The sequence below is a fragment of the Marmota flaviventris genome, chromosome 3, assembly GCF_047511675.1.
Source record: "Marmota flaviventris isolate mMarFla1 chromosome 3, mMarFla1.hap1, whole genome shotgun sequence".
Taxonomy (NCBI): Eukaryota; Metazoa; Chordata; class Mammalia; order Rodentia; family Sciuridae; genus Marmota; species Marmota flaviventris.
The window spans coordinates 58,321,805-58,343,706 of NC_092500.1; the positions used below are offsets into that span (position 1 = coordinate 58,321,805).

A 21,902-nucleotide genomic window follows, 5' to 3' on the forward strand; every position below is an offset into this window, starting at 1 on the left:
AACAAGAGTGGCTCCACCTGCTGGCAAGAGGAACACAGTCGCCTCCATTCAGCTTAAATTTATGGAGACAGCATAGATTCAGACACTTCACAGGGAGTTACCCGCGACAGGAAAAATAAGAAAAATCAAAGGATAAAGTTGTCACAAAATAATAATGTAAGACGAATGGTTGACACTTGTTTTTTTTTATTTCCAATGTAGCTTCACATTCATTATCCACTTATGACTCAAGACAAACTCCCTGAGGCAGGTAGATGGGTAGAGTCCCTCCAATAAACTTAGCAAGTATTTGTTAAATCAGCAAAATATCTGTGGAACACTTGTGTGCCAGGAACTGTGCTAACCTTCGGGGAATTAGACATGAATAAACGAACCACAGCTCTACCCTCCCAGGAAATCCCACAGTGAGAAAACAAGGATAAGACAAATGTTCACACAAGTCAAAGTAAGGTCCCATAAGAGGTTAAAGGATCTCAGAGGGAAAAAATCGCATTCAAACAGGAGCTGAAAAGCTTTTTTTCAGGAAAGAGGCAAAAAGCAAGATTTTTTGACAGGTAGCAATAGCCCTTCCAGGCAGGGAATCATCATAAAGATAGAAGAAGTCAGGAACTCTTATATGGATTTAGAGAACAAAGAGTAGACCTTTTACAATCTGGTCAGAGGCCCAATACGTGTAGGAAAAGAATGGAAAATGAAAGAGAGAGGTAATTTGGGATTAGATGGAAGTACTAAGCAGAGGAGCTTGTTCTTGCTTCTACAAGCAGTGGAAGCTAATCAGAGCTGATTTGGAAGATTCCAAGTTTGCAGACTGGCTCCAAGGCGAGAGAAGGTGGCAGAGGGTCCAGAAGAGGTGACTATGTGCCTAAGCAATAAGAGATCCTGGACCAGAGAAGCTAGCATGAGAGGAGAGAAAAACTGAAGCAAACACATTAGAAAAGAATGACTAATGGAGCTTAGAAAGGAAAACCAAAGGTGAGAAGAATCTAGCACTTAGTCCATGTTCTGCACTGCACTATGTTCTGATATCAGGAATCCAGCTCTGAAAAGGAAAAAGAAGCTATAGCCCAAAAGACAGCTCTGCTGCTTTTCCCCAGCTTCAGGATTGGGAGGACCTGACCCTGTTAGAGCCATGACCCTACCAGATTATTGTTGGGGTGTGAGGGGGTACTCCATAAATTTTAGATTTGGGGGTTTGGGTTTTTTTTTAAGTTGTAGATGGACACAATATCTTTCCTTATTTATATTTATGTGGTACTGAGTTTTGAACCCAGTGCCTCATGCATGCAAGGCAAGTGATCTACCATTGAGCTATAAACCCAGTCCCAAAGATTTGGGGTTTTGTTTTTGGTACTGGGGCACTTTACCACTGAGCTACATCCCTAGCCCTTTCTATTTTTTATTATTTTTTTAAATTATTATTCTTTTTTGGGTGTACCAGGGATTGAACTCAGAGGCACTGAGCCACATCCCCAGGCCTATTTTGTATTTTATTTAGAGACAGGATCTCATTGAGTTGCTTAGTTCCTCGATTTTGCTGAGGCTGGCTTTGAACCTGCGATACCCCTGCCTCAGCCTCCCCAGTTGCTGGGATTACAGGCTTGCACCACCATGCCTGACTAGATCTTGGTTTTTTAAAAAGTCCATTCTGTATAAACAGGACTGGAAGTCATCTGTGACAGTCTCACTGTTCTCATATCTTATTTACCTTCTTTACTTCTAAATATCCCAGGGACCCTTCCAACCTCCTTTGTGCAAAACCCCTTTACGCTCTAAAAGCCAATCCTTCTAGGACTCCAGAATTCTTAGCAAACAAACACCTCCCTTCATCTGTCCAAGCATAACTGCGGGAACAAAGAAGGAAGGGGGAGAGAGACACCAAGGAAATCCTTTTTTTTTTTTTTTTTAGTCCTTGTGTTTGTGACTCTGGAGATACAGCTTTGGAGAAATGCAGTTCCTTTACTGGAATGGAATGACGTCAAGCAGGTCTTGGTTCCCTGTGCCTGGCCCTATAGATGTTGACATTCTTATCCTCATCCCGCTGGGCCAGCTCAAGTTGGAAGTGCTGGGGAAGAAGGTGCTGAAAGAAGTTCTCTGTCCCATGTTCCTCTCTCATCTTGGAGGCCAGGTAGATGGTGCCATGATGCCCACACAGATGTTGGAGGGTTCCCAGTAGCAGTGGGAAGGTGGGCTCCATGTACACGATATCAGCCCCCAGCACTATGTCATAGTCTCCAGGGAAGACATGCTGATCAATCCCCCAGGACAAGGCACAAACCTGGGCCCGGCCTCCGGCTGGCACGTTAGCCTGGACATTGCCCTTGATCTGCTCTAGGGCCACTGGCAGGTCAGTGATGGTAACATCCCCCCCTGAGAGAGAGCAAGGAGGAGAAATGCAAGTCAGAGGGACCAACCACCGGCTCCTGGTTGGAAGGTCCAGAGACCTCAATGCCTAGAGGGCAATGTCTTCACAGCCCAAAGTCCACACTTTGACTTTTAGTTGCCCTAACATCCATCTCATCGACTGCTATTCTCATTACTCCACATTCTACAACATCAACATTCCCTCTGAGCTAATCTTCAACCTCTCTGCCAAACACAACAATCAGATGTCAGCAGAAGCCTGGGCACAACTGAGCTGGAGACGGGCTATGCACCCACCCCCACTGACACAAGCCTGCCTTTAGGGATCTGGAAAGCTTCCCAGAAGACATGACCTCAGCTGAGTTCTAAAGGGCAAGCAGGAGTTAGTCAGGTGTTGCTTTTCAAGCAGAGGAGAGTGAGTATGAAGGCCTGGCAAGAGAAAAGTATGACATGTTCAAAGAAGGCTGTAACTTAAAGGTTGTAGAACAGAAAAGTGTCAAGACATGAGAAAAGAGGACCATAACATGCTAAGGAGATTCAAGTTTCATAGAGGGCAATAGGATTTAAGATGAGAAGCAGGGCTGGGCATGGGGGTGCACACCTGTAACCTCAGCGGCTTGGGAGGTTGAGGCAGAAGGATCGAAAGTTCAAAGCTAGCCTAAGCAACTTAGCAAGACCCTGTCTCTGAATAAAAATATTTTTAAAGGGCTGGTGATGTGGCTCAGTGGTTAAGTGTCCCTAGGTTCAATCCCCAATACCAAAAAAAAAAAAAGCAGGGTGAAGACCAGATTAGCATTTCAGAAAGCATTCATGCAATAAATTGAGCACCCAGAAGTGCTAAGGATACAGTGGTGAGCAAAACAAAACCTCAGCTTTCCTTGAGTTTTATTCTAGAGGTAGAAATGCACTATGTACTGCAAAATTAACTATTTAACTATAAATTAAAAATCATTATTTAACTATAATCATGATGAGTATTATGGAAAGAGATGTAGGAAGTACTAAGGATGCATTCATTCATTTTTATCATGTGCTTATATGCCAGGTGTTGAGACTACAGCAGTGAACCAGCCAGACAAGTGTCCCCTCCCTATGGAGCTTACAGTCTAGTAGCAAGAAACAGATGACAACAATTAAAAAAAAAGGAAATGCAATATACCATATGTCAAATGGTAATAAGTGTTATGGTGAAATGTCAAGCAAGAAAAGAAATAAGAAATGCTTAAGGGTCAGGACAGGGAGTGTCATTTTAAATTGGATGATTGGGGAAAGTCTCCATAAGCAGGTTATGTTTGAAAGACCTGAAGGCAGCATAAAGCAAATCACGTGGATCTCTCAGGCTAAAGTCTACCAAGTGACAGAACAGCAAGCAAAAAGACCTTGAGGTAGGACTCTGCTGCCTGATGCGAGTGAGGAACAGCGTGTCAATAGCTAGAGCAGAGAGTAAAGGGGACAATAGTAGGCACTGGATCATAGTAAGGGTCTTATAAGAAGATTGAGAAATCTGGCTTTCAAATTTCTGGGATACTGTGGAAGAATTTTAAATGGAAGAAAGGCATAAACTGATTTAATGTTTTAAGAGATGCATTTTGGTTGCTGCAATTAGAGGGCATTGGGGGATTTGAACCTGGGGTACTTTACCACTGATCTACATCCCCATCCCATTTTATTTTTTATTTTGAGACAAGTCTTGCTAAGTTGCCCAGGCTGGCCTCAAACTTAGTCCTCAAATTTAATCCTCCTGCTTTGGTCTCCCAAGTTGCTGGGATTACAGTCATGTACCACCAAATGTATTTTTAATATATTCAAATATCAAAAGAATATATTTTCTGAATATATTTTGGAGATAGAGTCCACAGGATTTGCCAACAGATTGAATATGAAATATGACAGAGAAAGAGGGAAAGTTCAGATAGTTTTCAGACATTTGACCTAACTAGAAAACCAAATTGCCATTCATCTGAACAAACAGTGCTACAGCAGGTGGTATGAATAGGAAATTATAATGTTGTTTCTGGACACTGCATAAAGATACTGAGTAGATAGTCACAAACATGAAAAGGACATTCAAAGCCACAAAGTGTTGAGAGTGCTCAGGAGGGAATGTAGTCAGAAAAAAGAAAAGGTCAAAAGATTACTACCTGAGCTCTGGGGCACTCAAATTTTTAGTTGCGAAGATGAATAGGCACTGACAAAAGAGAAGGGAAAAGTGTGCCAGTGAGGCAGGCAGAAACAGGTGTGGCACTCCAGAAAACAAAGAAAGTTTCAAGGAGGAAGTGGCAATGTCAAATGCAGAGTCGACTGAGGTGGGCTGAGAACAGACTCCTGGGTTTAACAACACAAAGTTGAAAGGGAAGCTCATAACCTTAACTAGAGCCATTGGAGTGAAAGGCATGGTGCAGTCTGAATTGGAATGGATGGAGAAAAAACATAGAAGGAGAAGAAGCAGAGACAGTGGACAATAACTCTTTTGAGGAATTTTTTTTTTAAAGCAGAGCAGAAAAAATGGCTTGGTATCTGGAGGAAGCTGTAGGATCAGAGTATTTTTTTCTGAGATAGGAGAAATTACAGTATATTTATGTATGTATGTGTATATAATAACATAAAATATGTGTAGACAGTAGACATAATTATACATAGACATAATCACATATAGAGAGAGGGGAGGAGAATAAAACCCAAAAAGAAGGAAAAATCAACAATACAGAAGATGCTTGGGGGCTGTTGCTGGAACGGTGTCTTTGAGCTGGTGGGAAAATTTAGAATCTTTAGACAAATGGAGGGTTTGACTATAGCTAGCACAGTGTGTTGATCCATGATAACAAGGCAAAAGGCAGCCAGGTGTGGTGGTGGACACCTGTAATTTCAGCCACTTGGGAGCCTGATGCAGAAGGATCACAAGTTTAAGGCCAGCCTCAGCAACTCAGTGAGACCCTGTCTCAAAATAAAATAAAAAGGGCTGAGGGTGTAGTTCATTGGTAGAGGGTCCCTGAGTTCTAGCCCTAATACCACCAAAAACAACAACAAAGCAGAAGGCAATGTATCAGACTCAGACATAGGAGAATAGATGTTGCAACAGGAACATGTGGACATTTTTTGAGAAAATACAAGCAATCAGGAGATGGGAAACAAAGTCATCAGCTGAGGGTGATGATAGTTGAAGAGGCACTCACAGTTTTGAAGAACAAGAAGGGAAGAAACAGATATTTAGGGGAGTGGAAGAATAAGCAGAAAAGGGGAAGTGTAACAGACTAGCATTTAAGACCCACCTGTCAGTGATAGCAAATTTAAAATGAGACCAATGAGTACAGATGGATATGTACTAGAAAGGCCTAAACTGGCCTGGGGTGGAATTATCAAAGAAGCTTTTCCTTGGAAGTGATAGTTGAGCTGAGCAATTAGGAATGCATATGCATTAACCGGGTAGCAAAAGGGTTTCAGACAGAAAGTGCAGCCTGTGTAAAGTCCCCAAGGAAGGGAACATCAAAGTAGGTTTGTGGAACCAACAAAAGGGCAATAGCATAAAGAGGACAGGAGGGAAAGAGAGGAACAAAAAGAAGTTGAGAGCTAGGTGCACATCTGTAATCCCAGCTCTCAGGAGGCTAAGGCAGAAGGATCACAAGTTCAAGGCCCTGTCTCAAAATAAAATAAGAGTTGGAGATTTAGCTCAGTGGTAGAACTCTTGTTCAGTACATGCAAAGCCCTGGATTCAATCACTAGTACCTCCCTGCTGAAAAAAGAAAAAAAATATGAAGAAAAAAGAGGAAGAAAGAAAAAGGCTAGAGAGAGAGGTAAGGCATCGGAGGCCATACTAAACGTATTTGTTCTATCCTGAAAACAAAAAGAACCCACTAAAAGTTTTGGCATGGGGTGGGGTGTGATTACATCTGCATTTTTTTGGTATTGGGGACTGAACTCAGGGACACTTGACCACTGAGCCACCTCCCCAGCCCTATTTTGTATTTTATTTAGAGACAGGGTCTCACTGAGTTGCTTAGTGCCTTGCTTTTGCTGAGGCTGGCTTTGAACTCATGATACTCCTGCCTCAGCCTCCCAGACTGCTGGGATTACAGGCAAGCACCACGGTGCCCAGTTCCACATTTGCATTTTGAAAGTCATTCTGACTGCTGAGTGGAGTGGGCAGAAGTCTAAGTAGGGGCAAAAAGTCAAGGTAGAAAGACTAGTATGACTATATTGCAGCCCAAGCAAGTGGTGATGGTGGCTTGGACTGGGAAGCTATCAGTGGATATGACAATACATGAAAAAATCCAGGAGATTTTTCAGGAGATAAAATCAATAGGACTTGAATAATGATATAGGGGTGATAAACAATGACATGTGAAAGGTGATGTCTAGGTACATTGGGTGGATGGTGGTTTGATTCACCAAAATGAGGAAGCCTGAGGGAGGATCACAGAATCTAGGTTGGGTATGCCAAACTTTCGCATGGGGAAGCATGAAGGCTCTTGTGAAAAACCAGGCAAGAAATGGTAATGGCCTGAACTCAACGTGGTGGGAAGTAGAGCAGATAACTGTAGAAGAGCTAAGGACATATAATGCAAGGACTGGCTGATTACCAGGAATTCGAGGGAAAGGGAAGGAGACAAAATGACACTCATAGCTGGGTGTGGTGGCATACACTTGTAATCCCAGTGGCAAGGAAGACTGAGGCAGGAGGATTGTAAATTTAAGGCCAGACTCATCAATTTAGAGAGGCCCTAGCAATTTAGTAAGACCTACTCTCAAGATAAAAAAATAAAAAAAATATATATATATAAATATATATATTTATATTTATTTATTGATTATTATGTAGTGCTGAGGATCGAACCTGGGGCCTCGCACGTGCTATGCTGAGCCACAATCCCAGCCCAAAAAGCATCCATATAATGGGAACACTTACCTTCACTTGCTACCAGACTAGCTTCTTTTCCTTTGCTCCCTATTAAGTTGCCAAGTTAGAAATCTGAGTGTTATCTATCTATCTTTCCATCTATTTATCTATATCTTCTATCTATCTCTCTTTTCTTGGTATGGGAGATTGTACCCAGAGGCACTTAACCACTGAGCCACATCCTCAGTCCTTTTTTGTATTTTATTTAGAGACAGGGGTTGCTTAGGGCCTCACTAAATTTTTCAAGCTGATCTTGAACTTGCAATCCTGCCTCAGCTTCCCAGTCACTGGGAAGTCACTGGGATTACAGGCATGTACCACTGCTCCCTGCAGTTTCTATCTTTTTGCTTTCTGTGATTTCATGGGGGATTTGTCAATTAAAATTCCCTTTGGCATTTGGGAGGCTGAGGCAGGAGGATTGCAAATTCAAGGCTAGCCTCAGCAAGGCCCTAAGCAACTCAGTGAGACCCTGCCTCAAAATAAAAAATAAAAAAGGGCCAGGGATGTGGCTCAGTGGTTAAGTGCCCCTGGGTTCAACCCCTGATACCACTCCAAAAAAAAAAGTTTTTAGATAATTGCTTTCAGTGTAGGGTTTGTCTGTTCCTTAGATTATAAGAGACTCGTTTTTTTAGTTTTTGTTTCTTGATACAAGCAAACTTTTCCTTACCCTTTCCTTTTCCAAGTCTGCCATGCTTAATTCCTACCCCCACTTCCCAAAAACCTAAGGAATCTAACATATATTAATACATCATGAAGTCTAAAGCAGTCACAAGGTTTAATACCCACAGGTCACTTTTCTACATGATACCCCCACATATGCATTTTGACAGAAGACCACCTCCAAGCCAAAGAGGATTTTTTTTTTTTGGTCTTGTTTTTGTAATGGAGATTTAACTCAGGGGTGCTTTATTACTAAACCACATCCCCAGCCCTTTTTATTTTTATTTTTTGAGATAAGGTCTGGCTAAGTTGCTTAGGGCTTTGCTAAATTGCTAAGGCTGGCCTTACACTTGCGATCCTTCTGTCTCAGCCTCCCCAGTCACTGGGATTATAGTCATGGGCCATGCCCAAAGGGGATTTTAATTGACAAACTCCCCCATGAAATCACAGAGAGCAAAAAGATAGAAACTATCTGGATTGGTGGCACATATCTGTTACCCCAATGACTAGGGAGGCTGAGTCAGGAGGACTGCAAATTCAAGGTCAGCCTCAACAATTGAGCGAGGCCCTAAGCAACTTTAGCAAGACCATGTCTCAGAATTCAAGATAAAAAACAGAAAGGATTGAGGATGTGACTCAGTGATTAAGCACTCCTGGGTTCAATCACTGATACGCCTCCCCCCCACCACCACCACCAAAAGTAGAAACTACTTCTACAAGACCTGCCCAATTTTTATTTCTTGCCCTCAAATCAACCATCCTGGGTGCTCTGACAGCTAATTAGCGCTTTCTGTCACAGAAGAAGGCGGCGGGGGTGTGGGTGGGGGTGTCGGGTGGGAGGTTGTTAAAGAGAGGGACTGGGCTGAACCCAAAGCACTGCCCTCTCCCAAGAGTCCACGAAGTAACAATTTCTCCACATTCCCGTTCCCCTAACCCCTCCCTCCGCAATGCCAGCTCACACACCCTGCAGCGCTGCCAAGATTCCCACGATGCCGGTCCCTGCGCCCAGTTCGATCACCTTCTTGCCTCGAAAATCCACATTTTGACTCTCGAAATAGTTGCACAAGCTCAGAGCCTATGAGGGGTGGGGGAGAAAAAAGAGAGTGGCAGAGATGACTCCATAGGGAAGACTAGGAATCGAGGGTCGGTGGTACCTCCCAGGGACCCTCAACTGGCATAGCCCTTTTCTCACCGAATCCCACACGCCTGCAGCCACCCCGAGTCGTGAACCAAAATTCTGCGTGATGTTCAGTACATGCCCACAGAAACAGAACCGGCTTTTCTCGGAGTAAGAGTCGGTAAAGAGGCCGACTTCGTGAGGGAACACTGACTCCGGCTCTGATTCAGGATCCCGGCGGCAGTTCGCCATCCGGCAAGAGAGTACCCCGGAGCCAAGGCGGGTGCTCGGATCCCGGGTCCGTGGCGGAGTAGAGGTTGAGGGCCGCCCCCGCACCCCCGTCTCGGTTTCCCCGTGGCATCGAGCCCCGCCTCCCGGAGTCAGCACTCCTTTCTCCAGATGGACTTCCTGGAGGTGGAATGAGGAGCTGCCCCTCCTGCCTTGGTAACCTAGTACATACCCAACAGGACCTACTTAGGAACAGACAGATGTGTGTGTGTGTGTGTGTGTGTGTGTGTGTGTGTCTCTCCTCGCCAGAGGGCTCGGGATCGGGGAGAGGAAAGAGAAACGTGCTTGATTCCACTGTAGGAGGCGAGGCCCCCAGATCCCTCCTACCTGTGGGGTGCACAGGTACCTGCAGCCTGGTATGGTAGTCAGACCGTGCAGAAACAACCTAAGAGAAGAGGTTGGTGTCCGGACTGGCCTTGCCAAACGGCTTAGAAACTAGCGGTGCGGAGGCCAGCTCCGGCACTCGACCCCTGAGCTCCTCCCAGCTCAGCCCAGTCGAATCTGCTCTTGGGTCTTTAAGGGGGCGGGACCTGCTTGCAGCATGCTTATGCGTCATTACCTTGCGCCTCGGCCTCGGTCTCCACGTGGATGCTGTGAAACCCGCCACCCGGCATCATGGCGAGAATCGAGACTGGAAACCCAGTGGGAGCTGAGGCCCCGCAGCCTCAGAAGCGCTACTACCGGCAACGTGCCCACTCCAACCCTATGGCGGACCACACGCTGCGCTAGTGAGGAGCCGGGCAGGGGGAGCGGAAAGAGGGCTGGAGCCTCCGAGCAGCCAGGGAGAGCAATTGTGCTGGGACTGTAGGGAGGATTGGGATGGACCCGGGAGAATCGACTGGGTGACGTCAGTTAGGGGGTGGATTGGAGAGATTTGGCTGAGGGCTGAGCTGGCCAGTTGGAAGGGGGCGTGGCGTCCTAGTAGCGGTGCCAAATCTGGGAAGAGAGTTACTGAAACTAGAGTTAAGAAGCAGGTTGTCGTTTCCATCTTTCACTTTTGTTTGCTGGGTTTAACAAAACAAAAAACCACAAAGATATACACAATCCTACACTCCTTATCTTACTCTCTCCTCGCACAGCACACAAAATAGGAGGATCTCAGTGCCTTAGGCAGTCTCTAGGAGAAGGGGAACTTGTGTCCCAGAAATGAGAGCTGCCCAGTCAGAGTCATATCAACCCCAGAAGTGGAGATGGGCAGATCAACAATTGTGGGCCTCATAATGGGCCTGTGGTTCACAATGAGAGCGAGGGGGCTTTCCATTGTGCCTCCTAGGGTCTAGTGTTACAGAATTTTGAGAAATCCTCCTCTGTATACCTCCCACCCATACACATGCAATACCACTTCTGAAAAATTGTATAACCAATCTTCTTACATGTCTTATGTCTTCTTTCCAATAGCCCTGTGAAGCCAGAGGAGATGGACTGGTCTGAGCTATATCCAGAGTTCTTCGCCCCACTCACTCAAAATCAGAGCCATGATGACCCAAAGGATAAGAAAGAAAATCGAGCTCAGGCCCAAGTGGAATTTGCAGACATAGGCTGTGGCTATGGTGGCCTGTTAGGTAACACTTGTTCTTTCTCTGGAGTGAGGAGGGGCCTAGGTTTTGCTACCTCAGCAGGTTTGATGGGGGCTACAGGTGACCTTTCCCCTTAAGACATTGGTGACATCAGTGTGGAAAGCCTCCCACCTCCCTTCTACTGTGGATGTGTGGCCTTTGCCTTGGAGAAGGGAGGGGGTTGCCTCAAATGCCTCTTAGAACCTCATTTGTTCTGTCTGGCCTCAGTCCCTACATGAGCCCCATTTTGCCTGCCAGGTGCTGGGTTATTGAACCGGTCAGCACAAGCATCAGAGATTAGCTGCTGTGGTCAGTGATCCTGAACTGTCTTTCTCAGGGATTCCACCACTTTCCCTAACCCCCACTACACCTTCAACTAGTCACATTTTTTCTTCTCCACTCTTATGTTTTTGGGTTCCTATTATACTGTCTGTGTTGTTTCAGGTATGCATGTCAAGCCACTTCCCTAGTTTTAGATCTTCCCATACAGATAACAGCCTGATAGGGAGAAGAACATGGTACTTAGAAGTAGAAAACCTTGGTTTAAGTTCCAGCTCTACCCCTTCTTAGCTCTATGATCTTGAACATTTCTGGCCCTTAGAGTCCTCATCTTCTCAGTCTACCGTAGAATCTTATAGAAATTAAATAAGACCATGTATGAAATCACTGTGAAAATTGTAAAGGAAATTGTATATGTAACTCAGCCTTCCCATTGTAATCCTGGTGACAATTTTTGTATCTCCCCCAACTCATCCCCAGCAGAGAATAATTCATATATGTATATCATACCCATTCCTGATTTTGGTAGTTGCAGATTGAGTCCTCCTTTCTTGTGTTGACCCCTTTGAATTTCCACAAGTATGAGGTTGATGATCCCATTTCTATTTCTGTTTCCAGTGGAACTATCACCACTGTTTCCAGACACTCTGATTCTGGGTCTGGAGATACGTGTGAAGGTCTCAGACTATGTACAAGACCGGATTCGGGCACTTCGCACAGCCCCTGGAGGTGGCTTCCAGAACATTGCCTGTCTCCGTAGTAATGCCATGAAGCACCTTCCTAACTTCTTCCGCAAAGGCCAGGTGGGGAGGGGACCTGTTGGGTTAGGCTGGTAAGCAGGCCAGGCCTAGAGGCCAGGTCTCAACCTTGTTGGTGCCTATCTGTCTCACAGTTGACAAAGATGTTCTTCCTCTTTCCTGATCCACACTTCAAGCGAACAAAGCACAAGTGGCGAATCATCAGTCCCACACTGCTGGCAGAATATGCCTATGTACTAAGAGTTGGGGTGAGTTGGGAAGGAGGAGGGGTGAGTGGCTTACTTGGAATCTTCACTAAGAATTAGTTGGAAATGTATCTAGGAACTTCCATCATCACTCCCATCATTTTGCTGCTCAGTTGCATACAGCCCTTACCTAGGCTGATTTTGCCTATGCAGGGGCTGGTATATACCATAACTGATGTGCTGGAGCTACACCACTGGATGTGCACCCATTTTGAAGGGCACCCCTTGTTTGAGCGTGTGCCTCTGGAAGAGCTGGTAAGTAAAGGGCCTAGGGGAACTGTAAGGATGCAGGTCCTTTCCAGAATGCTTCTATACTCTTAGAACCCAGGTCAGGGCCAGGAGGATGGGATGGCAGTATAGGGGTTGGGGAGTCTGAAAAGTGGGCAAGGACTTATTGGACTATTCCTTCTTCCAGAGCGAAGATCCCATTATAGGACATCTAGGCACCTCAACAGAGGAGGGAAAGAAAGTTCTACGTAATGGAGGAAAGAATTTCCCAGCTATCTTCCGAAGAATACAGGATCCTGCCCTCTAGGCATTGACCTCCAATTCTACCCTGCCTGGTTACTGACTGCCTACCCTACCTTAGCTGATCCCCATCTTCCAGGGACAGGAAAGAAGATCAGGCCTCTTCCAAAGAGATTGGGCCTTCCCACCTGAGCCTGGTGGGGCTGGGAGACTGCATTCTCTCCAAAAGTTGGGGAGGTGCTGGTGTTCACAACTACCCTTCTCACTTTCTCATTCCTCCAATGCCAGCAGAAAGCACAAGTAGATAACTGGGAAGGACAAAGGACCTTGGCCAGAGGAGACATTAGGAAGGGTGTGGGGTCTTGTCCTCCTGTAGTACTCCCTGCTCCTTGTGGGGACTCTCCTTATCTGGGATGCAGAATGCAATGTCCCACTGTCTAAACTCTCAGCTCAAATCATTTGTCCACTTGTGTTTTCTTTGCAGTCCTGGGGAATAATGTGTATGCATGCTCATGCATGCCCGTGCTGCTATTTCTCGGGAAAGATTGGTGGGGGGTGTATCAGGAGCCTCCTCTCATCTTCTCCCTGCCTAAGACTTGACTGGGGCAATCTCTGCTCCCTTTATTGTTGCTGTCTCTGGAGAATCCCTGGTGGTGAGGGGGTGGAGACCCTCTCTTTTTCCATGTAAACCTTTGATTCCAGAACTTCAGAGCTGGCTGACACAGTGCCAGACACGGATAGTGAGGGGAGTGAGATGTAAGGAGCAGAGATCTAAACTATGGAGAATTCTCTTAAAAAAAAAAAAAAATTAGATGTTGATGGATCTTTATTTTATTCATTTATTTATATGTGGTGCTGAGGATCAAACCCAGTGCCTCACACATACTAGGCAAGTGCTCTACCATTGAGCCACAATTCCAGCCCTAAACTATGGAGAATTTTAAAGCTAAAAGTGGAAAGGAGCAATTGCCCAGACAGCTACTCAAAAGGAGACTGAGTCCGCTAGCAATTCAGAGCATGCACTCACCCCTTGCTCATCCAACAGTCCAGAGAATTTCCAAACTTTTCTACTTTGCAAAAAGTTCTTTCATTTCTGTTCCTCAAACTCCAGATTCCCATGGGTAGAAAGAGAGCACTGTCTGACCTAAGAGACCCCTCCTGAAGAAACAGATAAGGTGCCTGAAGCCATTTTAACTCATTAACCCACCTGCCTAGTATGAGTATGATACAATGGGAAAGGTAGACTTGGCTAGTGCAGGAAAATCCTGCTCATCTGCACAGAGAACATGCACCCCAACAAGCCAAAAATGTGGGGACAGTTACAGCCTTCTTTTCCTTTATGGAGAAGCTGGAGGTTGAGGAATTCCTAATGATGGCTCAATAGGGACTTGGTTTCCTGGGGAAGTGGGAATTACCCCCAAGGTTGTCTCCTGTAATCTAAATAAATACTAAATAAACTTTCCCCAGAAAAGACCTTTAGCTGTTGGATTAGGGCACTAACGACCAAGGAGAAACTGAGACAGGCCTCCCCTCCCACAAGGGTCATTGCAGCTTGAGATCCAAAAAAAAGCCACAAAATTAATCCCAGACCTGCTTACTGATCTTGAGTGCTAATCTTGAACATAGACCACTCAGGAACACGGGATTGGCTAAGAAGCTCTGAGAAGGGGTGTTGTCACTGCCTTGTCAGGGCTTAAATAGGGGTTCAGGCAAGTAGTCCAAATGCGCCAGAGAAGGGCTCTCTTTCTCGGGTTCTCTGAACTGCACCATGACCCAAACCCTCAAGTTCACCTCCGGAGTGTTCCATCGCGTCCGCTGGGCTCCTGAGTTGGGCGCCTCCGGAGGCTCCAACTCAACGCCCCGGAGCTTGGCGGACATCCCTGGCCCCTCTGTGCCTGCCTTCTTAGCTGAACTTTTCTGCAAAGGGGGACTGTCGAGACTACACGAACTGCAGGTAGGAAGGGACAAGTCTCTGTTCCTGGGGCTGGGGGAACTGGCTTTGATAACGCCAGCAAGGACGGAACATAGGACAGTTGGTGAGAATGGATGCCCATGAATTATTTAAAAAAAAAAAAAAAAAGGCTCGATGGGACTGGGGTCGGGGAAGGTATTTCGAGTGCAGAATCAAGGGGTTGCCCTCAGAGCTTTCTCTCTGTACAAACGTTTCCTGACCCTGTAAGATAAGAATGCCGGAAAGGTAGTGCTGGGGATCCTCCGTGCACTTTTGGCTGTAAATCTACGCGTTCACTTTCATTCGCTAGGGACTCTTTCTGAGACAGACAGCTCAGGTGGGGGAAGCTTTAGGGATTTCTCCTTGGTTTTGCCCAGATGACCAAAAAGAGGTCCTGACATGACACAAAATTCCTCCGTTTGGCCCACCACATTCAAACTTTCCAAGACGGTAGAGAAGGAGTTTCAAGCATTGGGGCCATATACTTAGCTGGGCACTCAAGAAGCTCGTGGGTCCCAAGCCTAGTTAAGTGCCCTTGGCATTGGCACAAGCCAAACTCAGTGCCCGTCCAGGGTATCCTAGTGTCTGCTGCATGGGTTTTCCCAGGTGCAGGGCGCTGCGCGCTTCGGCCCCATGTGGCTGGCCAGATTCGGGACCCTGCGCACAGTGTATTTGGCCTCCCCTGCACTCGTCGAGCAGCTCCTGAGACAAGAGGGTCCTCGGCCAGAGCGTTGCAGCTTCTCGTCCTGGGCGGAGCACCGTCGCCGCCACCAGAGGGCTTGCGGACTACTTACCGCGTGAGTCCTCTCTGCCCTCAAAGCTCATACTCCTGACAGCGAGTCCTAGTGAGTTGCAACCCAATATATGCAGAGGCTTAGAGAAAGCTCCGCTGTTTCTTGCAACCTTCCAGCATCTCGGGGTTCTCCAGTCTGTTCCATCCAAAACTCAGGTTGAACCCTGCCCTCGATCTCCACTCACTTCCTTATACTTAGAGACCAGAATCCTGGGAACCGAGGTAACAGCCGGAAAAGGCGAGGGTACAGAATCTGGATAGAATGGAAGATTATTTTGCTCAGGTTACCCGGGAACTCAGTCCTCCCCGCCCCCGGAGGAGGGGCGGGCAGAAAATGAGTAAAGAAGGTAGAAACATGGAAGATGGGCACAGGCAGGGGTAGCTTTTTTTTTATCTGGAAGGAGGAGACGCAATACTTGGCCACCCCAGTCAAGCCACCTTCAGATATCCCCACCTCCCTTGTGCGCCCTCTCTCTGCACCCCTGCAGGGAAGGTGAAGAATGGCAGAAGCTCCGTAGTCTCTTGGCGCCGCTTCTCCTCCGGCCTCAAGCGGCTGCTGGCTATGCCGAAACCCTGGACAAAGTGGTCTGTGATCTTGTGCGACGACTAAGGCGCCAGAGGGGACGTGGCACCGGGCCGCCCGCCCTGGTTCGGGATGTGGCGGGAGAGTTTTACAAGTTTGGACTGGAAGGTGAGTGCCAAAACAAAATTAGGGGTAGGTGTGGGAGACACCCGGGCGATCTCCCAGTGCCCTTACAGCGCCCCCTCCTGGCCAGGCATAGCCGCGGTGCTACTGGGTTCTCGCCTGGGCTGCCTGGAGGCTGAAGTGCCCCCGGATACCGAGACTTTCATCCGCGCGGTAGGCTCGGTGTTTGTGTCTACGCTGTTAACCATGGCGATGCCCAGCTGGCTGCATCGCCTAGTGCCGGGACCTTGGGCCCGCCTCTGCCGAGACTGGGACCAGATGTTTGCGTTTGGTAAGGCACAGAAGAGGGTTGGGAATGGGGAAAAGTACAACTTCTCAGAGGAAGTGAGGCATCAGGGTGTCTTTTCCCCACGTAGCCCAGCAGCTCGTGGAGCGGCAAGAGGCCGAGGTAGCCACGATGAACCAGGGAAACCCTGAAAAGAACATGCCATCTGGGGCACACCTGACCTACTTCCTTTTCCGGGAGAAAGTGTCTGCCCAGTCCATCCTGGGGAATGTGACAGAGCTGCTACTGGCTGGAGTGGACACGGTGAGGTTCACCCTCTACCCTGAGAGACCCACTTCCGGAGTTTATCCTCCCCAATCTCTGGTGCCACTTTTCTGTTTCAGGGAATCCCCTATGGTCATGAAGGGGCTCAACTAATCCCTTGATTTAGCACATCCTTGGCCCCAGATTGCTTCATATTCTGCCGCCTCTACTAGGCCCCATATCTAACACCTAAGATGCTCTCTCCTGCCCCTTCAGGTGTCCAACACACTCTCCTGGGCTCTCTATGAGCTCTCCCGGCATCCTGAAGTCCAGAAGGCACTCCATTCTGAGATCACAGCTACCCTGGGCCCAGGCTCCTGTGCCCACCCGCAAGCCACAGTTCTGTCCCAGCTCCCCCTGCTGAAAGCTGTGGTCAAGGAAGTACTAAGGTGAGGGGGGGAGGAGAAGAGGAACTAGAGGAAAGGCTGGGGAAGCAGGGAGAAAGGAGAAAAATGGTATTCTATGGCTGGCCAAAATTGGGTTTGGAAGTTGGAGACAATGAGAAAGAGGCTATCTCCCCTAGCCTCATCTTGCTTTTCCCTATCTTTTGCTCTGCAACCTAGACTGTACCCTGTAGTACCTGGAAATTCCCGTGTTCCAGACAAAGACATTCATGTGGGTGACTACATTATCCCCAAAAATGTGAGTATAGTCTATGAAGCCCCTTTTTCTGAGCCACTCCTTACTATCTTGGGCCCCAGTCCTGTTCTCAGACACCCTTCAAACCTTCCCCTTGATCTGAATTCCTTTCTCTTGAGTACAATGGGGCAGCAGAGAAATAATTCCAAAAGTAGCCCCAGAAAACTTCTCTGTCAACCAGAACCTGACTTTATCCCAGTCCATAGATTTTCTTTTTCATAACTATCCCCACTCTACCCAACTCTTTGCTTCTGAGACCAAACTGACAAGTTTGATTCCACTCCTACCAGACGCTGGTCTCTCTGTGTCACTACGCCACTTCAAGGGATCCTGCCCAGTTTCCAGAGCCAAACAGTTTTCGCCCAGCTCGCTGGCTGGGGGAGGGCCCAGCCCCCCACCCATTTGCATCTCTTCCCTTTGGCTTTGGCAAGCGCAGCTGCATGGGGAGACGCTTGGCTGAGCTTGAGCTTCAAATGGCTTTGGCCCAGGTAAGTGTTAGAGAGCTTATGTACCCAGACTGAGAAATTCAACCCCTCTAAACTGTGAGCTCTTGTCATATGATGAGCATAGGAAAACATGTAAAACCTGGCAGACCTAATCCTTGAAAATATGGCAATGCCATTATAGGTCTGAAGTATAAGCAAGGATATTTGGACTGTCTTTTTGCCTTCTATAATCCCTTACCCTCACTGACCAAGAAGGCCCCTACTGTCCACAGATGCCACCCCAACTATTCTAACACTAATAAAGCCCTTTGCCAGTTAATCCTCCCATTATAGATTCCCTCTCACCCATGGTGATAGCCTTCTTCTTCCCTTTCCAGATCTTGACCCATTTTGAGGTGCTGCCTGAGCCAGGTGCTCCTCCTGTCAGACCCATGACCCGGACTGTCCTGGTGCCCGAAAGAAGCATCAACCTACAGTTTGTGGACAGATAGTCCTTTGAAAGAGGCTGTCATCAACACAATTTCTTTCATCATAGGGATTTTTTGGGCAGAAGATCAAGAGATACACGTGTTCCCAGACAAGGCCTAACTAAGCTGAATATAATGACCGTAGCAAAGTGCAGGAGGCAGCCCTGACCCATGTGTGAAGTATGCACTTGACCTATCTCAGTAGGTCCTGAGCCAACCACGGTCCCTCCACTTGCTTGGCTCTTTTCCTGGTCATATACAAATCCTTCAGAGCTAACTCAGATTTTAACAGGTAATCTGGGTGGCCTGAGATAGGATTCAACTACTGCTCTTTTGGTGCTTCCACAGTGCTCACTGATGCTGCTGGCTAAGCATTTCTCACAGCATGAGCAAAGAAATTGTGCATCTGCTCTGTACCTCATTGGTCTCCCTTTAAATATGTGAGCTCTTCAAGAGAGATGGATGAGACTTTATTTGGTCTTCATATTCCACATCAGGACCTATCTGATTAGGTGACAAAACACACATTCTCATATTGAAACTGGACCATGTAGAGAAGGGATAAACAGCTTACCAGGCTATGTCTACCCCTCTTCCTTCCTTCATCTTGCCCCAAGAAGATGAATCTGCCCTAGACTGGTTGATGATTTAAAAAAAAAAAAAATCTTGGCTCTCTAGTCACTTTTTCTTCTTTTTCTTTGAAACAGTGTCTTACTATGCTGCCCATGCTGGCCTTGAACTCATGATCCTCCTGCCTCAGCCTCCCAAGTAGCTGGTAATACAGGTGTACACTACCATGCCCAGCCTCTCTGGTCATCACTTAATTTCCAGGCAGAGATATCTTTGGGCCAGTCTTGTTTTATTTTTTATATTGAACATTTTTAATATTCTTAAGTTTTCGAATAAAAGAATCCAAATGTTTTATCCTTGACTTTTGACTTAATCTTCTCTTACTCTCACTTCCTGCAAGACCCTGATCCCCATCTCCTTCCTTGGATTTTCAGATCCCAGGAATGACTGCCAAAGCAATGGGAGGTCTGGGTCCCTGGAAGAGTGGTTTGCGATCCAAAGCCTGACATGTTTCTGTCTGCAGTGGGAACAGCCAAGTCTAGTCTTGCTTTCAGTAAGAGGTCAAGGGGGTGGTAGTGAAAAGTAATTGTAGGAGCTGAGTTTAAAATGGGTTGGGGAGCTAGGCAGAGGCAGCTGACTCTTTGGTGAGAGAAGTCTTTTGGAACCTGAACTACCAGAATTGAAGGATATCCTAGAACAACTACTCTGCCCTCTCTGGAAACAAATTACTACAAGATAGTTTGCTTCAGAGAAAGAGGGTCATAGGAAGGGAAATGTGGAGTCTGACAGCATGAAAGTTGAGTGGGAGAGTGGCCAGAAGCCCGGGGCACTGCAGTAGGAACACTGGAATGGGCAGAAGGAGCTAGTTTCTTAGTCAGCATTCTGGCCCCCGAGAGGCTGGACACAGTACTCCTCTTGTAATGTGTGCAGGTTAACTCATCTTCCATCCAGATAAAACTCTCAACACCCTATGCAGCTCCTCTGCATTCCAAATTACCCTTCCCTTGTTAGGGCTTGCCCCTTTCTGCTGTCCTTTCCCCCATTCCAATTACTTGGGTGTTAGTGAAATTTCATTTCACATGTCTTTCTCCTCTGCACTTCCTCTGCCCCATCTTAGACATGGCTCCCTGACCACAGAAACTCCATTAACCATCGGACCTTCTATGAAGGGAACAAATCATGCAAGATCTACGGAAGGGCGTGGTATGCCCAATGCCTTGTGCAAAGACCCAAGAGACCCCTCCTCTCAACTCCCTTCTCTACTTAACACTCAAGTCTCCACTTGTATTCCCTTATCACCAAACCCAACTTAAACCTAAAATGACCTGATTTTTAGCACAGTTAAGCTTTAATAAAGCCCAGCGTACTATTGGGCTTTTTGCCCTGGAATCAGTGATAAGACTTCTACCTACCCATACTCTTTCACAGGTAAGAAGGAATGAACAATCGAAGAGGACAGCAGTGCTCATGACCTTTTTCCTGGAAAAGGATCTCTTTAAGTTAGAAAAAGGGAAGGAGAGGACACCACATTGACCTGGTCCCAACCCCCATCTACAGACCTTCATTGGTGCTGAAGGAGAGGGAAAAATACTGTCACTGTGCCCGGCTATAGGACCCAGGGTGGAAATGGAGATTGTGTAAGCATGCCTACTATTACTGGATGTGTCTAAGTTTCTATATAGCTCAGGCTCTGCACAGAAGTTCCATGTATGGCACTGAGCCCTACTGGCCAGTATGAGTATTAGTAGTCACTCTGATTTCTAGCTCCCATGTAGCCCCCACCAGCTCTTCTGTGAATAGTCTATCTATAAAGTTTGGCCCTCTGTTCCCTCAGGTGGAGGCATAGAGGGATATATCCCTAGGGAAAGCTTCCCACTGAAAGATGGAGGGATTGGCCTCAGTTCTCTCTCTGTTCTGATCTCCTCAGAACTTGGAAGTGATATGCTTCCACATTCCAAGGTGAATCAGACCCCAGTTCAGCTTTGATTCCTATACTTCCAAGTGCATCTGTATCCCAGCACCATGGACAGCACCCGGGACCCTTTCTGGAGAGGATCAAGGTTTCCTGCCCAAGGATATGTGGGCCTTTAGAAGAGAATAATTTTCTCCAAAACACCCCAAGTGAGGAGGAAGCACAGAATCTTCCCTAAGAGAAGGACCAATAATAAGAAAGGCCTCTGGATCTGACTTTAGCAATAATAAGAAGGAATTATTTTAATGTTGATGAATGGTTCACTTGAAAGACACCATCATTCATATAATACACAACCCCCAGGCCTCAGGAGAAGGGTACCAGGCTTTGGATTGACCCACTTTCTTTTTCAGTGCTGGGGATGGAATCCAAATTTCCCACAGAGCCCTCTCTATGCTTCTGCCTCCAAGAACAATACCTTCCACTTAATACTACTAACTGGGCAAACCAGGATCAGACCTGTGATCCTGAACTGCCATCAAAATAGGTCGGGGGGACTCCCTCCATGGGTCCATATTCACTTCATACCACTTTTCTGAGGAAGCACAGTACCTGAGAAGAATAGAATTCAGATGACCTCCAGAATAAGATGGACATCTCCAACCTTTCCCCACCACCAGGCTCTAACGTTCAGAGAGAGGGTCTGAAGAGTTCTCAAGCAAGTGCTATACCCCTGAACTACATCCTTGGCCCAAGGAGTTCTTATTCTTACAAACAACCACCATCCTTCACATTTGCAGTGTCTATTACCCCTCATGTTTCCATATCTATTATAACACTCAAAACAAAATTCCAAGGTTCTGTGCAACTCCTGATGAAAAACACATTTTGGAATTTGTTATACCAGTTACTATTTGAAATAAATGAACCATCAACTAGTCTAGAAATATTTATGCCATTGTTGATTTTCTTTGCAATGGCATCCAACCTGTCCCTCGTTTATCCTCATTCCAACTCTATGAGGTAGACAGGAAAACTATAGCTTAGAGATTTTTTCCTAAATCACACAACTTAAAGGTGGCAGGTCTACCCTCCTTAGATAGCATTGAGCACTGCCATCTAGCAGCCAAAGTGACTTATTCTCTAGCAAGTGGGAGTCACAACTTCAACTCAGAACCCACTGCTGCATTTAGAATTTGCAACATGTGAACAGAAGCCTCCCAGCCCTCCAGAAAACCCCCAGATGAGAAAGGAGTCTCCACG

General features: G+C 46.7%; 3 protein-coding genes across 5 annotated transcripts; 2 read left to right on the forward strand and 1 right to left on the reverse strand.

Moving 5' to 3' along the window:
* Window positions 1-169: 169 nt before the first annotated feature.
* On the reverse strand, window positions 170-9,803 carry Eef1akmt3 (EEF1A lysine methyltransferase 3). 2 transcript variants are annotated; one of them, XM_027925899.2, is made up of 3 exons: window positions 9,108-9,330; window positions 8,879-8,990; window positions 170-2,367 (listed from the first exon to the last, which is right to left on the reverse strand). In XM_027925899.2, exons 1-3 carry the CDS (start codon window positions 9,282-9,284, stop codon window positions 1,976-1,978), a joined length of 681 nt encoding a protein of 226 aa, XP_027781700.1. In that variant the 5' UTR covers window positions 9,285-9,330; the 3' UTR covers window positions 170-1,975. The 2 variants fall into 2 exon arrangements, 1 of the variants encoding a protein (XP_027781700.1); XR_003581370.2 differs by lacking the exons at window positions 170-2,367; window positions 9,108-9,330 and adding an exon at window positions 9,648-9,803 and having other exon boundaries at window positions 8,903-8,990.
* On the forward strand, window positions 9,413-13,084 carry Mettl1 (methyltransferase 1, tRNA methylguanosine). Of its 2 annotated transcripts, none has more exons than XM_071609713.1 (6): window positions 9,413-9,476; window positions 10,719-10,882; window positions 11,774-11,958; window positions 12,048-12,161; window positions 12,312-12,413; window positions 12,574-13,084. In XM_071609713.1, the coding sequence occupies exons 2-6, from the start codon at window positions 10,738-10,740 to the stop codon at window positions 12,691-12,693; spliced, it is 666 nt and encodes a 221-aa protein (XP_071465814.1). In that variant the 5' UTR covers window positions 9,413-9,476; window positions 10,719-10,737; the 3' UTR covers window positions 12,694-13,084. The 2 variants fall into 2 exon arrangements, with proteins under 2 accessions (XP_071465814.1, XP_027781686.2); XM_027925885.2 differs by lacking the exon at window positions 9,413-9,476 and adding an exon at window positions 9,898-10,048.
* Window positions 13,085-14,394: 1,310 nt separating this feature from the next.
* Cyp27b1 (cytochrome P450 family 27 subfamily B member 1) lies at window positions 14,395-19,088 on the forward strand. Its single transcript, XM_027929375.2, has 9 exons — window positions 14,395-14,580; window positions 15,184-15,374; window positions 15,859-16,061; window positions 16,147-16,347; window positions 16,433-16,605; window positions 16,822-16,994; window positions 17,169-17,247; window positions 17,535-17,732; window positions 18,068-19,088. The coding sequence occupies exons 1-9, from the start codon at window positions 14,395-14,397 to the stop codon at window positions 18,179-18,181; spliced, it is 1,518 nt and encodes a 505-aa protein (XP_027785176.1). The 3' UTR covers window positions 18,182-19,088.
* The last annotated feature ends 2,814 nt before the right edge of the window (window positions 19,089-21,902 follow it).

Bases quoted from the DNA above. Each gene is read 5' to 3' on its own strand.
- Mettl1 (XM_027925885.2), top strand. From the start codon at position 9,936: ATGGCGAGAATCGAGACTGGAAACCCAGTGGGAGCTGAGGCCCCGCAG. The intron at 10,049-10,718 runs GTGAGGAGCCGG...TCTTTCCAATAG, and splicing joins GCGGACCACACGCTGCGCTA to CCCTGTGAAGCCAGAGGAGA. The intron at 12,162-12,311 runs GTGAGTTGGGAA...TTGCCTATGCAG, and splicing joins CCTATGTACTAAGAGTTGGG to GGGCTGGTATATACCATAAC.
- Eef1akmt3 (XM_027925899.2), bottom strand. From the start codon at position 9,284: ATGGCGAACTGCCGCCGGGATCCTGAATCAGAGCCGGAGTCAGTGTTC. The intron at 8,991-9,107 runs GTGAGAAAAGGG...CACCCCTCATAG, and splicing joins CTGCAGGCGTGTGGGATTCG to GCTCTGAGCTTGTGCAACTA. The intron at 2,368-8,878 runs GTGTGTGAGCTG...GCTCTCTCTCAG, and splicing joins AATCTTGGCAGCGCTGCAGG to GGGGGGATGTTACCATCACT.
- Cyp27b1 (XM_027929375.2), top strand. From the start codon at position 14,395: ATGACCCAAACCCTCAAGTTCACCTCCGGAGTGTTCCATCGCGTCCGC. The intron at 16,348-16,432 runs GTAAGGCACAGA...TTCCCCACGTAG, and splicing joins GGACCAGATGTTTGCGTTTG to CCCAGCAGCTCGTGGAGCGG. The intron at 17,248-17,534 runs GTGAGTATAGTC...CACTCCTACCAG, and splicing joins ACTACATTATCCCCAAAAAT to ACGCTGGTCTCTCTGTGTCA.